General features: G+C 56.5%; 6 protein-coding genes across 6 annotated transcripts; 3 read left to right on the top strand and 3 right to left on the bottom strand.

Moving 5' to 3' along the window:
* Positions 1–205: 205 nt before the first annotated feature.
* LMH87_004127 (uncharacterized protein) lies at positions 206–890 on the bottom strand (the record flags this gene model as incomplete). Its single annotated transcript, XM_056195299.1, has 4 exons — positions 206–242; positions 301–420; positions 497–760; positions 853–890. The coding sequence occupies 4 exons, from the start codon at positions 888–890 to the stop codon at positions 206–208; spliced, it is 459 nt and encodes a 152-aa protein (XP_056048942.1).
* Positions 891–1294: 404 nt separating this feature from the next.
* Positions 1295–2906, top strand: LMH87_004128 (uncharacterized protein; the record flags this gene model as incomplete). Its single annotated transcript, XM_056195301.1, has 2 exons — positions 1295–1376; positions 1438–2906. 2 exons carry the CDS (start codon positions 1295–1297, stop codon positions 2904–2906), a joined length of 1551 nt encoding a protein of 516 aa, XP_056048943.1.
* Positions 2907–3322: 416 nt separating this feature from the next.
* On the bottom strand, positions 3323–5067 carry LMH87_004129 (uncharacterized protein; the record flags this gene model as incomplete). The annotated part of the gene is made up of 4 exons (XM_056195302.1): positions 3323–4659; positions 4717–4735; positions 4802–4932; positions 5001–5067. The coding sequence occupies 4 exons, from the start codon at positions 5065–5067 to the stop codon at positions 3323–3325; spliced, it is 1554 nt and encodes a 517-aa protein (XP_056048944.1).
* Positions 5068–7187: 2120 nt separating this feature from the next.
* On the top strand, positions 7188–8189 carry LMH87_004130 (uncharacterized protein; the record flags this gene model as incomplete). Its single annotated transcript, XM_056195303.1, has 1 exon — positions 7188–8189. The coding sequence occupies one exon, from the start codon at positions 7188–7190 to the stop codon at positions 8187–8189; it is 1002 nt and encodes a 333-aa protein (XP_056048945.1).
* A 299-nt stretch (positions 8190–8488) lies between these two features.
* Positions 8489–9595, bottom strand: LMH87_004131 (uncharacterized protein; the record flags this gene model as incomplete). Its single annotated transcript, XM_056195304.1, has 1 exon — positions 8489–9595. One exon carries the CDS (start codon positions 9593–9595, stop codon positions 8489–8491), a length of 1107 nt encoding a protein of 368 aa, XP_056048946.1.
* Positions 9596–11199: 1604 nt separating this feature from the next.
* LMH87_004132 (uncharacterized protein) lies at positions 11200–15169 on the top strand (the record flags this gene model as incomplete). Its single annotated transcript, XM_056195305.1, has 2 exons — positions 11200–11357; positions 11413–15169. The coding sequence occupies 2 exons, from the start codon at positions 11200–11202 to the stop codon at positions 15167–15169; spliced, it is 3915 nt and encodes a 1304-aa protein (XP_056048947.1).
* Positions 15170–15652: the final 483 nt, after the last annotated feature.

Below are 15652 nucleotides of genomic sequence, written 5' to 3' on the forward strand. Positions count from 1 at the left end.
GCAGTGGTAAGGAAGAGCAGCGGCATGCGCACCGGTTTGGAATGTCGTCGGTCTGCCCCTCAACCATGTCCATTCTCCGAATCCAACAAAAGGCGGTGCGCTAGTGTTGGGAGGTACTCGTAGGTATCGGAACTGACCTGCCGAAGGGTTGAGTCGCCGTTTTCGCCATTCGCAGTGTGCCGCTTGGATGTCTTGGTAGGCGAATTTATTGGAGAAGTTCCTCGCAGGTCCAATCCTCGTAGCTGAGAAATTAGTGGTTAGTATTGCAGCTGGAGACGATAGGCAGAGGAAGAAACATACTAGCCATCCGGCAGGTAACGTCGCACAATCAACGGAATCTTCTTTTCGCGAAGCTCCTTGATGGCGATTTGCAGAGGGTCTGTCTCGCCCTCCAAATCAACTAGCACCGGCGCATTCATGCTGCAATCAAGAATATGTTAGCTTTTGCCCAGCCGTGCGGTTCTCGCCATCCGTCCCTCGGCGTGCGTCGTCATACCTAATCTGCAGGGCGCGAGTGCCCAGGATACGTGCTCTCTCGTATTTCGTCATGTATGGTGTCGTATTGCGTTCCTCGTCGGGGATCTTCTTATCCTTGCTCGACTTGTCGGCCCGACTGGCATTGGCGGCCGCGGAAGGGTCGCCAGAGACGACGACATTGTCCTGCTCGTCGCCATTCTCCAGACCATCCTGCTCCTCGCCCTCGCCGACCTCAGGCTCGTAGAATTCGGTCACGTCTTCTTCGTCAAAGACATCGTCGCCTCTGCCGATTTCATTGCGTTAATACAAGACTGCAACATGAGAGAATGCCTCTGGCGCATGGAGCGCGAGGGCTGCGCAGGCGCATCTGCTTACCCGCCACCACCAACATCGTCATCGCCAAAGTCGGACATTTCTGATGTTCCCTGTCGAAAGAAGAATACAAAATTGCCGTCGCCGAATCGCTAAGCCGCAGCCGAGGTTCGTTGTCGTAGAGGTGCAAGTAATCGCCGATGGGTTGCAGACGGCGGCTCACGAAAAATAGCACGGCTGGGCTCGCACAGTGATAGAGTTTTTCCGGCGCGCGTGCGACCTTCCAAGGCCAGCGCTCACAGCAGCCAACAAGCGCTGGAAACTGCACTGGGACGCTGGAGCCACTAATCTACTAGAAACCCACCGCAGTATCGTCACATCGATAAGCCCCACACAAACTTTTTCCAGACACCGCCTTAATCTTTTGCTGTTCTGCCATCTTCAATCCACCATTCAATCCAACGGTCCGTGTCCAAGCCCAGGTCTGGGACGTCATGAGCCCATTATGAACAAGAGAAGTGCGGAAACCGAGCTGCTGGAGGCATACCCCTCCAAGCGGTTGCACAATGACACTGTCGACAGCATATGTATGGCGTCAAAGTTGCTCAGAGTTTTCCGTCTTGCCAGCCACTGACTTCTTCCTCGCAGATCCCGTCATAGACGCCGCCGAAGACGATGTATCGACTGCGCAAACGCCGAGCTCCTTTGCCGGAGACCCAGACTCTCCCGTCACAGTCGCCACGACGCCACGAGCCAAGTTCCCGTCCGACCTCAAGACCCTGCCGTGCACCTGGCCCGGCTGCCCAAAGACGTTTAACCGGCCGGCCCGCTTACGAGACCACCTCAACTCGCACACAAACTCGCGGCCCTTCAAGTGCACGTACGAGGGCTGCGACAAGGACTACATCGAGGACAAGCACCTGAAGCAGCACGTCAAGGCGGTGCACACCAACGAGCGCAAGCACGTCTGCCAGCGCGAGGGCTGCGGCAAGAGCTTCGTCACCGGCACCCGGCTGAAGCGCCACCAGGCCGTCCACGAGGGCGCCGACCGCTTCCGCTGCGCCGACTGCGGGCAGAGCTTCCGCAAGAAGGAGACGCTGCACAAGCACGTCCTCAAGGAGCACAAGGGCGAGTCGCCGCACCAGTGCGCCGAGCCCGGCTGCGACGCCAAGTTTGAGTCCAAGGGCGCCCTGAAGCGCCACCACCAGAAGATACACGGCGAGCTCAAGTTTTGGTGCAGCGAGTGCGCCCTGCAAATGGGGCCCGACGGGCTGGAGAAGCACGTAGGCTTCACTACGCACCCGCTGCTGCAGGCGCACATGAAGCTCGAGCACCAGGACTGCATGTTTTGCGACTTCAAGTCCTCGTCCCAGGCGGAAATGGTGACGCACATCGACATGCACCACTCGGGCAAGACGGTCGACGATCGCCGCACGTTCCCCTGCGACCACGCCGGCTGCGTCAAGAGCTTCACCAAAAAGTCCAACTTGCGCGCGCACCAGCGCACCGCCCACGAGGGCTTCCGCTTCGTCTGCGGCGAGGTCGACCTCGCCGGCGCCGCCGGTCTCGACGGGTGGTCCAACGCCGACGGCTGCGGCGACAAGTTCTGCACAAAGGTCCGCCTCGAAGACCACGTCCGCTACATCCACCTGCGCCTGGAGCGGCCGCCCAAGTCTTGGGCGCCGCGGTCATCCGCCGATGCTGCTGCCTCGGACGACGAAGCGGAAGACCTCATTGACGAGATCTCCGGCGTGCAGATGCAGGCCAGGAAGCCCATTGTCTGCGCGCACTGCCCCCAGGCGTTTGCGCGCTACTACGACCTCGAGGCGCACGTGTCCGCCGTGCACACGGCTGCTTCCAATGCTGCCGCGATGGAGGAGCTCTTCGCCGAGAGTGCGAGCGGGCAAAACGGCTTCTTGGCAGGCGGTGGCGGCGACGGCATGTTTGGCGGCGGTGCAGAGGACGAACGTGGCGACGACGAGGCCATCTTTGCGGCGGAAATGCACTATGAGCCCCCGCGGGACGAATGGCTGGACGACGAGGCGGGCATCATGCTGCTGGCGCGCAACTCGCCCGCGTTGGAAGCGCACATTGATCCTGCCCTGGGCGGTATATAGACAGTCTTGTGGGAGAGGGGGGGTTCAACATCTTGGGGTGTCAGGTTCTTGACACATTTTACGACTAACAATGAAACAGACATGGCGGCATACAAGCACAGGCGTATTTGTGGGTTTACAAAAAGTTTTTTCTTCGGCCTTGGGTGGCTTATTATATATACATCGTCTGTTCTACAGACAGAAAATAGCAACTTAATAACTTGATTTACTTATTGTATGCTCCATTTGTGTTTGATGTAAAGCTACCGCCTGCTCCTTGATAATGATAAAGAAGGTGGCACAGTCTATGCTGATATCCCAGACGGGAACAAAGCCCCGATATGCAAGTTCGTATGCTAAAAAATACAAAAGATAAAAATGATTATAGTCTGCTTAAAAAAACTGGGCTTGCCAAGAAGGAGATTCGGCAACGCCGTTCAATGCGCCGCAAATAATGCGTTGGAAAGTCCCAGGATCGCCATGCCCAAGAATCCGAAAAACATGCACAGGTTGCGGTTGTGGTTCAGACTCAGGCCTTCGACAAATAACTGCAGCGCCACGCTGACCATGATGCCCGACGTCGCAGCAAAGAGACATGCGTACGCGACAGCGTTGGGCTGCATATTGGTCCTGTTGGCGAGCTTGAACCACAGGGCCGCAATCCCGGCGCCAAACGGCTGAGACATGCCGCCCAGCAGGGCGGACCAGGCCATGGCCTTCCAGCGCGAGCCGAGGGCCATGTAAAGCGGCAGGCACATGGTGAAGCCCTCGGTGATGTTGTGCACGAAAAGCGCCATGAACACGTTGAAGCCCAGCTCCGGGTTGGCGTGGTTGGTCGCGTACGTGATGAAACCCTCGGGCAGCTTGTGCAGCGTAATGGCGATGGACGTCTGCAGGCCAATGGCGAGGAAAGCGTTTGTGGGGACGTGGTGATGGTGCTGCTGCGCCTCAACGTCCTCACCGTGGCTTGCAGCGTAGGAGCCGTGGTTGTGGCCGGCCTCGCTCACATGATCGTGGGCGTCTGCGTCGCTGGGCTGCCCCTCGTCATCCTCGTGTACACTTTCTACCGGGGGTCGCAGAGCACCGTCCCGCGACGCGGCACGGCTGGTGCGGTACATGGGACTCACGAGAGAGTCGGCGTAATCGCGATCGGCGTCGAGGCTGGTCGAAATCTGTGGTGGATGAAAAGAGCCCATGGTGGTTCGTAGTCGGGTCTGTGATCTGCTAGCTTTCACGGCGCGGTACGAGATATGCTTGAAGCACTCCTGGCCACAGGGGTCAGAGTAGCCGTAGCAGGAGCCCCCTTCATCGCACTGAGATTTGGTATCTTTAACAAAGGACATGACGCGCTTCTGGACCTCGAGCATCGATGGTCTGCGGGGCCCGTCAACGTCCTCTGTTCTAGCACGGCCGCGACCGCGAAAGGGCGCAACGCTGTGTTTCGAGGCTGGTAGTAAAGGTGTCGTTTCGACAGCAGGGTCCTGAGTGTGCCCATTTGGTCCGTGCGAGTGGTGATGCGCCTGCGCATAGGGCGACGGTTGGCGCGGGCGTCTGCTTTGTGAGAAAGCAGACGACGCAGAGTTGTGAGGCTCGCCGTGGTGAGCGTGGTTATGGCCGTTAGGCTGGTGGCCGTCCTCGCCGTCGGGATGTGATGAGTCTTTATGAGTGTGGTCGCAGTCAACGACATGCGAGGGCATATACGAGTGCAAGAAGCGCGACACGGCCTGGATACCGAGGAAGCCGCCAATAAAGCAACCCATAATGAGGAGGCCGGCTTTTTGATCGTTCCAGTCCTCGCCTTTTAGGTAGTCTCTGGCCTCTGGCAGCATACTGTATAATGACGAAAACATCTGAACGGGATAAAATGTTAGCCAGAAGGAGCTGGGGGAGATCGTAGGGCCGGTGGCGAAACTTGCCATGACGCCAAAGCTTAGGCTGAGAGAGCAAGCCAGAAAGACATTGCTTTCTTGAATGCGAAAGTTGGATTTGCCAGGTAGCAGGCGAATGAGAAGATCGACGCAGACGACGCTGGCTCCAAAGACACAGGCTGCGCGAGGGGGGTCAGTTTCGTGGTTCGTCCACCGGGGACTGGCGCAGGGAGGCAAGCAAACATACCGATGCCACTGATGATGCACAGAATCCATCCGCGGACGTCGTTGTCGAGTCCGTTCGTGACGGCCATGGTGGGCAGCGGGTGGCGCTCCGGGGGGCGCTTCCGACTCTTTTCTCAATTTTTGGCGGTCTGTCTAGCAGCACGAAGATGTTGGCGAAACGCGTAGGAGGGTGGATGATGCGTCGACCGTAGTGCGGTCTATTCCAAGGGCAGCCGGAAGAGGAAGTAGCGACGAGAGCTGAGAACGACAGTGACGGAAAAAAAAACGGCACCAGGAATGATGATCAGTTTAAGCCTCAGATCTGGGCTCTGGGGGAGAAAAGATTCCGGCGCCAGTCCTTTTGATAAAGTGGAATCACGCCGTGCGTCAGTTGTGCGTGGCTGCCGCGACCTTGCGTGGGTTGCTGACCTTTGTGATGCTAATAGCAATGCAGGTGGTGCTCCTAGTCTAGGAACCTTGATGGCTCAAGGGCGCAGCGTCTGGTGTTCGCCCGATTTTTTCGGGGGCCATTTTAGCGTCGCAGCTGGAGGCCGCATTCACCGCTTGTACCTGCCTATTCTTTAGCTAGAGGACTAACGCGTATCTTGGACAAAGAGTACTTTGATCCGCTCCCCACATGTCATGATGCATACATACCAGGAGGTAAAAGAGCTTTTATAAACTTAAAACAGCTTGTACTGTTGTGCCAATACAAAGACTATGTCCCTGTGTGAGGATTCGACGCATTACTGTAGAAACTTTAGACGAAGGTTTCTTTTACAAAGATTCCAACATTACGTTCATATGAGTTGACACGATAGTTGTCATGTTGGTGAAGTTTGTTTGGGTGACACACACGAGTGGCACCATCAGCCGTTGTACAACCGGTCGCACTGCAATAGAATAGAGGAAGTTTGTGTTTTATGAGTTTCATTTACTGAATAGTGTCACACACATCCATATCTCTATATATATGTATTATATATTATCCCCATTTCAGATCTCCACAGTCTCACATACAGACGACACGCAAATTGGGAGTGAAATACCTTTCTAGGCTTTTGAGTAGCATACAGAACTTCAAAATCAATGACAGTTCTTTACACACTACAGCTTCTTTTTCCACTGATTCGTTAGACTCAGAACGTGCTGTGGCGATCCTGACACTCCGTCCGTACATCAAAGAGCTGGTCTTTGTTGGCGTCGGGCTGCGAGACTGCCTCGGAGAGTAGGTGGCTAACGTTGTCAAAGAATCTTTGACTATCTCCTGGGTATGACTAAAGTCGAAATGTTGCTGCGCCAGAGGACGTGGTGAGAGAAGCCGCACCGACTTGTCTCACTCGATAAGAGCCAGTGTTGACAACTTGTCAATCATGTCGGACGGACGGGACGCCTGAGCTGGTCCTGGGTATATTAACTTGATATTTATAGCTCACAGAGGCCCACTAACCGAGCCGCAGTTCCGATAACAATTCTTAGTCCCTAAACAGTTCAAATAGCGCTTGGGGGATGAAGTCTGGTGCAACATGGCACACGACACCCAGCAAGTTTTCGCAGCCACCAAACAGAAAAGGCAGCTGTCAAGTTATAGTTGGATTTCTTTTTCTGTGTATTCCTGCGCCATCCATTCTATCCCTCGATTTTAAGTCCCCATAACCCCAGAAGACTTCTCAAGCGCCGGGATTAGCCCAAGAGGAAGACAAGACAACACCAACAAGCCGCGAAATGTGACGGGGAATGTAGTAACAACATGCTCATCATCCCAGGTTTCAAGCCAAATTGAGACTGGTTATTACCCAATGAAAACCGCAAGAGTAGCAAGCGACATATTTCTCAAGAGAGTGCTCCCCTCAGTTCTTGTACGACCTGAGGCCCGCTGGGGGAACGCTGCCTGACCGAGCCCACTCGAATTCGGGAACAAAATAAATTGCTTACAATTTCTACTTATGAGAACCGTGCGTCGAAGCATCACCGGCGTTTGCTATAGTGGTTTTCTCGTTTGCTTATCAGCTCAGGGTGTAGGCCAGGCGTAGCGCCACGCTTATAAGAAAAACCCGTCCCCCGCACTTGATGCCCATCAACTCGTCTCTATTTCGTTCTCCAGCAAGTAAGAGACGCAATTTTCATTCATCTGAATCAGATTCTTACTTTACAACGGCGGCGGCACTTGTTACTCTTTTGCCACCTTGTGTTTCCAGTGAGCGTAAACATGGCGCACCCCTCCAGTCGCGCGTCAGCCTCTGCGCCTCAATCGGCATCACCCATCGTCGTCGGCCGTCCACCAAACTTTTGGCTGTTTAGCAGCAGCAGCGGCTTTGACATGACCCATCCGCCGACGCCCACATCACCGCTCGTGTACCCCCGGTTGGCGCTCACGACCACCAACGCGGCCGTCACCATTGCCCCGCACAAGACGGCCCTCGTCATTATTGACATGCAAAACTACTTCCTCTCCGCCGCCCTGGGTCGTCGGCGCGGCGAAGGCCATGACGCCGAGGATGTGCTTCTGAAGCTCGGTATCCCTGCGGCCCGCGAGGCTGGAATCCAGGTCATCTGGCTGAATTGGGGCATCTCCGACGAGGGGCTGGAGACGATGACCCCGACTCTCTGGCGCGCGTTTGGATGGATGGTCACCGACGACGACCAGAAGGGCAGCAGCTTCAATGTCGTGGATGACAGTGGCGGCATTGCTGGAGGCGCTGTGCGAGTTCTGGAGAGACAGACCAATGCTGGCATCGGCGCCGAGCTTGGTCGAGTCAAGCTCGATGACGGCTCCCAGGTGAACGCGGGTAAGAAGCTCCTGCGTGATCAGTGGAACACTAGACTGCATGGACGCCTCGAAGATGCCTTCCAGGACGGCCAGAAGGCGGCTGTGCCCGACGTGCGCTTTCACAAAGACCGCCTGTCTGGTCTGTGGGGTGGCGGCGACTCCACGGAGCTCGAGGTCTTTTTGGAAAGACAGGGCATCAAGACGCTGCTATTTTCAGGCGTCAACACGGATCAGTGCGTGTTGGCAACAGTGCAGGATGCCTCCAACAAAGGCTTCGACACTGTGCTGCTCAAGGATGGGTGCGGTACGATGAGCCCCGATTATGCCAAGCAGATGGTGTTGCTCAACTGTCAAAAGTCGTGGGGCTTTGTGTCTAGCTGTGCGGCGCTGGCGCAAGGTGCGAAGAACATGATCAAGGAAGAGGCGGCCGAGGGAGCATGAACTAAAGTCGCACGGCTCGCACGTTGTCGGATGCTTTGGCTTGTTTGCGCTGGCAAATCATGTCAAGGCAGCACAAAGGTGACAACTGCTGATTTTCAGACCCCATTTGTGTCAAGAACTTAGTGAAGAAAATCAACATCTAAATCATGCTATATTGTGCGTGAATTTTGGAAAGAGACAAAGACAACCCTCCGAGACCCGTTAACCAAGACTGCTACGTTGCGACGCAGGTGAAACCGCTTTCAAATGCAGAGTGTCGTAGACAATAAGACAAATAACAGCATCCAACAAAGAATATTCTAAAATATGACCTTTGACGCAAGACTCAGCAACCAGGCAGCATCGTTCCAGCTACTCTCGACCTCTTTAGGCGGAGGCACCTTGACCGATGGCATGCCTGTGATGCCTTCGACATGTCTCGGAGTCTGTGTGCCCTTGTCCCCATTCTCCTCGTCCTCGTCCTCATCTTCGCTGTCGTCCTCCTCGCCCTCGTCCTCCTCAAACAGCGACCAGCCGATGAAGCTGGCGATCCAGGAGCCCTTGAGCGCCTTGCCCTCGCGCATGAGGCGGCGGATGGCGGCCTCGTCGTCGAGCTCGTTGTCGCGCTCCAGCTCCTCGAGCTTCTGGTCCAGGTTGACAAAGTCCGGGCCGGAGATGGCGTCTGACGGAAAGTACGAGTCGCCGCCGGCCCCGTTGCGGTCCATGGGCGTGAGCGCGGCGCTGCGGAGGTCCATGCTCTGCGCGCGGCTGGCGAAGCGGCTCGTCCGACGGCTGACGGCGGGCGAGAGCTCGTCGCCGTCGGCCACGGCCTGGGTGCTGCCGCGACGGCTGGCGTGGTGGCTGCTGCGCTGCTCGCGGGCCAGCAGCTCCTGCTCGAAAGCGTCCTCGTCGGCGTTGCGCATCGTGGCCAGGCTCGTGGAGCTCTGGCGGGAGACGAGCCAGGCCTGGCCCTTGCTCTCGCGGGCCTCGGAGCTCATGAGGGCGCCGGTGCGCAGCATCCAGTCGCTGTCGTTTCGGTGGCGGCTCGCGAGCGTCGGCTCGTCCGGCCCGCGTCGCCTGCGCGGCGTCGAGGCGCCAGAGCCGGTGCGTCGGCCGCCGCCGCCGCCGCCGATGGGGAGGTTGGTCGAGGACCGGCTCTTGGTGATGGACTCGCCGTAGGGCGTGCGGTGCTGGGAGCGGGAGCGCGGCGTGGCGGCGGCGTGGCCGAGGAAGCGCGGCGTCGTGGGCGCCGACTTGCCTTCGAGGTAGGACGAGGTGACGGGCCCGCTGGACAGGTCGGCGATGGAGTCGGGGTCGTTGAGCGGGAGCTTGACCGTCAGCGGCGCGAGCGTCAGGTGGTTGATGTTGGTGGACGAGCGGTTCTTGCGCCGGGCGCGGTCCGCGTGCTGGTTGTAGGCCACGTCCATCTCGGCGGCGGTTGTGCCTCTGCAGGCAACGGGCAGCAGCAGAAGCGGTGTTCCGGTCTGTTGACGAGATGAAGTGTTTTGCGGTCGATGCAGTAATGCTAGGTGAGACAGTGTGTGGTGCCAAGCTCGAGCCAACAGTGACAAACAGGGAGTAGCGGGGGTGGAGATTTCTAACCCGCCTGTCGAGAAAGCGTAATTGTAAGTGACAAGACCGGAAGAGGATTGTGAAGGAGAGAGTCGACTAGTCTTTCGGTTGGGGGATGGGCAGATTGACAGTTATACGCGGTAAAGTAGCATTCCAAGTCGGGCGATGCAGAGAAAAGCTTTCAAAACCAGGAAATGCTGCCTCGGGTCGGCCGATGTGGGCAGCAAGCAGCGGCTATAACCATCCCTGGCTTGGAGGGGGAGGCTACACCGGCCAAGCTGCAGTAGTGCCAGGCGATGAGACTCGGCGGCCAGCCACCAAGCATGTAAGCTGTTTGCTGATACGCCGCCCGAGATCAGGCGTGGGCTCCAGAATTCATCGTTCTCGAGGCGGGACTCATCCCGACTTCTGCCATGGACATCGGGTGTTTTTGCGGTTCTGCTTGCCAAAGCGAGGCCGCTGATAGGCCTGCCCCGGTCGCTGACAGCTGGGGACGCTGCCTAGAAGGGCAATCCTTTGACCCCTGTAACGGCCAAGATGCCCTGTGGTGCCTGTGAACCATCGGCGCATCACTGAAGCAATACTGAGTAGGTACAGGCGTGAGGCTCAGGCTCCAGCGCCACGGTGGTCTGTCAACTGTCTCGATTCCGGTCTCCTGCAGCTCTAGCACCAAGGCTGGTGTGAAGCGCAGCGCTAGCCATGCGGGCTGTTAATTTTTTCCCTCAATCTCGCGACTCTCGCATCCCGATGCTTCCTGAAATAACTGACGCCACTGTACCCGATTTTGCCACTGGGATATAACTCTTGTCTGCTATCGACAACGGTTGTGCGCTAGGGCGTTGTGGCTGGTGTCCGAGAACCAGCTTCAGCGGTCGGGTTCTATCGGCTTGGCCATGAAGCCACTTGCCATGCTGCAGGACGACTCGAAAGGAGCTTATCAGTCGGCAATCACTTCACAACAGATACAGATGGCAATCCTGAACTTTTTCAATGTTTTTTAACCAATGATAGTATTTGCCACAGTCTGTTAACACTCGCCATATCAAGTTTCCTCTGCCAGGTATAAGACCAGCTTTTATTGCCTCCACGTGACCTGCCCACCGTGATCCCGCTGTAGGAAAAATTTTACTGCCTGGAGTTGAGGCTTCCTGGCGCCTGAGCCCACTATGATCTCAGCTAATACAGCGCTAACAAATTATACCACAGCGTCTGCAGCTGAGCTTTGGCTGGCGATCGTCGACTGCTAAAAAAGATATCTGCCCGTGTGGCTCATACGCATCCACACATCACGGATTGTGATTATCTTGAGCCGTTTTGTCCCGACTTAAACAGGAACTTGTAGGTCCTCAATCATCTTTGCCAAGTCTCCCACGTTTCCCCAAGCAGTGGCCAGTTCACGTGAGACTCGGCTCCCGGCAGCCGCCTGACCGTATCCAACAGCCAACATCAAACGGCCAAGATGCGCAATCTGAGAAACTTGCGATTTGGCCGCCTGGCTTTGGCTGATGTTACCGCCGCATGCTGGGATCCTGAGACGGACGAAATCATTTGTACTGTTGGCCCAACAGCTCAAAACCCTACCATACAGCTGTTTCGTGTCTCTGAAGGTCACGGCCTGTGAGTCAACGCAGCTCAATCATATATAACACACAGGGATGCTAATTCATGACAGGTTGCATCGTCCCATCACCAATTGGGATGCCCCAAGCCCAAATCCTGATCTAGCAGTAGACAGAATCCTGAATATTCAGTATCTGAGTGGCACCGCAACGATATGTCTTGTTCTGGAGGGCGGCGACATCATCACGATCAAAGAGGATCAACTCGGTAGTGGAGATGCCCACATTGAAATTGTTGGTTCCATTGACGATGGCATATCTGCAGCCAGGTGGTCTCCTGACGAAGAGCTGCTCGTCATTGTCACCAAGACCGACAATGCCATATTCATGGGCAGTTCTCTGGATCCCGTCGCCGAGGTTGCCATAACGGCCGACGACCTCCGGGCATCAAAGCACGTCTCTGTTGGCTGGGGTAAAAAGGAAACTCAGTTTCAAGGCCGAGGCGCCAAAGCTCTCCGTGACCCTACGATTCCTGAAAAGGTCGACGAGGGCATCCCCAGCCAACATGAGACTGGGGCTACAACAATCAGCTGGCGTGGCGATGGCTCTTTTGTTGCTATCAACTCCGTCCAGGAAGGGTCTCGTCGTGTGATTCGTGTCTTCTCTCGAGAGGGCGAGCTCGATAGCGCTAGCGCGCCTGTTGATCAGCTCGAGAGTAGTCTCAGCTGGCGGCCATCTGGAAATCTAATGGCCGGCATTCAGCGTCTGCAAGACAAGGTTGATGTCGTCTTTTTCGAACGCAATGGTCTTCGTCATGGCCAGTTTACTCTGCGCTCCTCTCTTGAAGATGTGACGGCGTGCCCCAACATTCAGCTTGAGTGGAATACCGACTCAACTACCTTGGCCGTTGTACTCAGCAAGACGGTACAGCTGTGGACAATGGGCAACTATCACTGGTACCTGAAGCAGGAGATTCCAAGAGATGTCGGCGGTGCTGCTGTACTCTCGTGGCATTCTGAAAGAGCGCTGCGACTGGCCTTCCCAACTGGTGACGGCCTTGTTCTAGTAGAGCAGGTCTTGCATTCCGCCAGAGGCTCTTGCCAGCAGCCCTGTGATGTTGGTGCCGTCGCCGTGGTCGACGGGTCAAATGTCAAATTCACTCCATTCAGGACTGCCAACGTACCTCCTCCCATGTCATTTTGCGATATCGAGACCGAATCGTCGGCAGTCGATGTTGCATTTGGCCACCGCAATAGCTCCTTTGCCATTCTTCACCACCGTGGCGTTGATCTCTATGATCTACCCATCACCAATGGTAGAGCTGGCAGACCAAAGGCGGTCAAGAAGCTCCCACTATCTCTGCACGACTCTAAATACTTTCTACCACTGCGAATCGTCGCTACATCAACAGGGTATTGTATATTTGCCTATCAAGGTGACAAGTTTGTCAGAGCCGTTTTTGGCGCTGACGACTCAAACATCGAGTTTTTCCAGGACGCCGCTATATCTCTGCTGAGCACGGCGGCTTATGATGACGAATCGGTTATTGAAGGATATGGCCAGGATGCCTCTGGAATGATATACACAGTTTCCGCAACCTCGACAGAACCTCTAGGGATCCAGTTTCCCTCGATGCTTCCATCCTTTGAGATTTACAAGTCAAGCGATGATGCTGTCATTGCAATCGGTCTCTCGCGAACCGGTCACATATTCGCAAACTCGAGGCAACTGGCCAAGAACTGCACATCTTTTGTCCTCACACCTCACCACCTCATCTTCACAACCAGCAACCACTTCGTTAAATACGTCCACCTTGTGGAAGATGTCGAAGACCTGGAAGTCCCCGCCGATGATCCCGAGAAGGACGAGCGGTGCAGAAGTATTGAGCGCGGATCCCGTCTCGTAACGGCGATGCCTACAAACATGAGCATTGTCCTGCAGATGCCGCGCGGCAATTTGGAGACGATTTATCCTCGCGCAATGGTCCTTGCTGGTATCCGGCGCCTTGTTGACGCCAAGGACTACGGTACAGCCTTCTCCTACTGCAGAACCCAGCGAGTAGACATGAATGTGCTTTGCGACTACAAGTTTGAGCAGTTCCTAGCTTCCGTCCCTATTTTCCTGGATCAGCTTAACGACATATCCTACATTGATCTATTTCTATCTTCGCTCAAGGAGGAAGACGTCACGCAAACTATGTATCAAGATACGAAGAGATACAAATCCGCCGCCGGCATGCTTGCCTCGGAAGTGGAAGCCAGTTTGGCGACGAAACCAGGAGGCAGCAAAATCAATACCGTCTGTGACGCTCTTCTCAAGGGCCTGCAACCGCTCAAAAGCACAAACCTACAAAACATCATCACCGCGCACGTATGCAAGAGCCCACCAGCGCTCGACGACGGCCTCACCCTTGTCTACGAACTTATGAAGGGGGACCCCAAAGTCGCCGAAAAGGCCATTGAGCATATCTGCTTCCTTGTTGATGTCAATCGGCTCTACGAGAATGCGCTTGGCCTGTACAATCTCGAACTTGCGCTCCTCGTGGCCCAGCAGTCGCAGCGCGATCCCCGCGAATACCTCCCCTTTATGCAGACCCTGCACGCGTTGCCCGAGGTGCGGCGCAGGTTTGAAATCGATGACCACCTAGACCGTCGCACGAAAGCACTCACTCACCTCCAAACGCTCGACTCCTTTGACGAGTTCTGCAGCTACACCACCAAGCACAAGCTTTACCAGGACGCCCTGCGCCTCTATCGCTACGACCAGCCCCGGCTCCGCACCATCACTGACCTCTACGCGGCGCACCTCGAGTCCACGTCCTCGTTCCGCGAGGCAGGTCTGGCCTACGAGTCCCTGCAAAACTACGCCAAGGCCACGAGCTGCTACCGTTCGGCCGGCGCCACCTGCTGGCAGGAATGCCTCTTCGCCGCGCAGCAGCAGACGCCGCCGCCGAGCTCCGAGACCATGGGCCATCTCGCCACCGCGCTGGCCGACGCGCTCTGGGAGGCCAAGGACTACGCGGCCGCCGCCACCATCCACGCCGACTACCTAGACTCGCTAGAGACGGCCATCAAGTGCCTCTGCAAGGGCTACCTCTTTGCCGAGGCCCTGCGCCTCGTCGCCAAGCACAACCGCCCCGCGCTCCTCGAGACGGCCATTGACACGGGCCTCGCCGAGGCGCTCAGCAGCACGACCGAGTTCCTCGCCGACTGCAAGGCCCAGATTGGCGCGCAGGTGCCGCGCATCGCGGACCTGCGGCGCAAGGCCGCCGAGGACCCGCTGGCCTTTTACGAGGGCGACCGCGCCGGCGGCGCCGACGTCCCCGACGACATCTCCGTCGCGGCCAGCTCGCGCCTCAGTGCCGGCAACAGCCTGTTTACCCGCTACACCGGTAAAGCAGGCAGCGTGGGCACGGCGGGCACAGGCGTCAGCCGCGCGACGAGCAAGAACCGCCGGCGCGAGGAGAAGAAGCGCGCGCGCGGCCGCAAGGGCACCGTCTACGAGGAGGAGTACCTCGTCAACAGCACCCGGCGCCTCGTCGAGCGCGTCGGCGCCACGCAGGCAGAGGTCGAGCGCCTCGTCTTCGCGCTCGTCCGCCGCGGCATGGCGGAGCGCGCGCGCAACGCAGAGGCACTCATGCGGGACGTCCTCGACGCCGCAGCCGTCGCCGTCGCGCAAGTCTTTCCGCACGCGGCGGCCGCGCAGCATGGTGGAGAGGACGGTGGAGCGCAACAGCAGCAGGACGAGGACGGCGACGGCTTTCGCGCCAAGGGCGGCGATGCGGTCCTCGTGGAGTGGATGGAGGCCAAGTCGAAAATGGCGGAGCCGCCGGTGCTGGCCAAGATGTCCAAGCTCACACTTTTGGGCTAGAGAAGAAGGGGCCGGCGGTGTGCCGTATGAAACGAAGTATCTCCTTTGATATATGTAGAAATGAAAACAGACGCCGTCATGGTTTATGCAAATGCTGAACCCTTTGGCTTCAAAGTGACTGCTTTCCTTTGCTCAGAGCGCAGTCCAAATTTATGTATTGTTTTGTTTTGTATGCTTGCATATTGAAGTTATACAGACTCTATTCGACAAAAAGGCCGTTAAACAAGGGCCAGGGGGGCAAGCACATCAGCCTCTGGTATAGGAGGGTGCTCCCAAACTACAATGTATAAAGAAGAAGAATAAAAAGTCAAGAAAGTGTACCAACTTGTCAGCTTTCCGCTTTGCGTCATGTCCAAGCATCCGTCCCCTTCAAAAAAAATTCACAATTCCAACTCCTGTATCAACTCCATGGTCAAGATGCAACCCGCTAAACCAATGCGAATGAATGGTTGCATTGAAACCCAAGAGAGGGGGGGCTCGAGG

The sequence above is a fragment of the Akanthomyces muscarius genome, chromosome 2, assembly GCF_028009165.1.
Source record: "Akanthomyces muscarius strain Ve6 chromosome 2, whole genome shotgun sequence".
Classification (NCBI taxonomy): Eukaryota; Fungi; Ascomycota; class Sordariomycetes; order Hypocreales; family Cordycipitaceae; genus Akanthomyces; species Akanthomyces muscarius.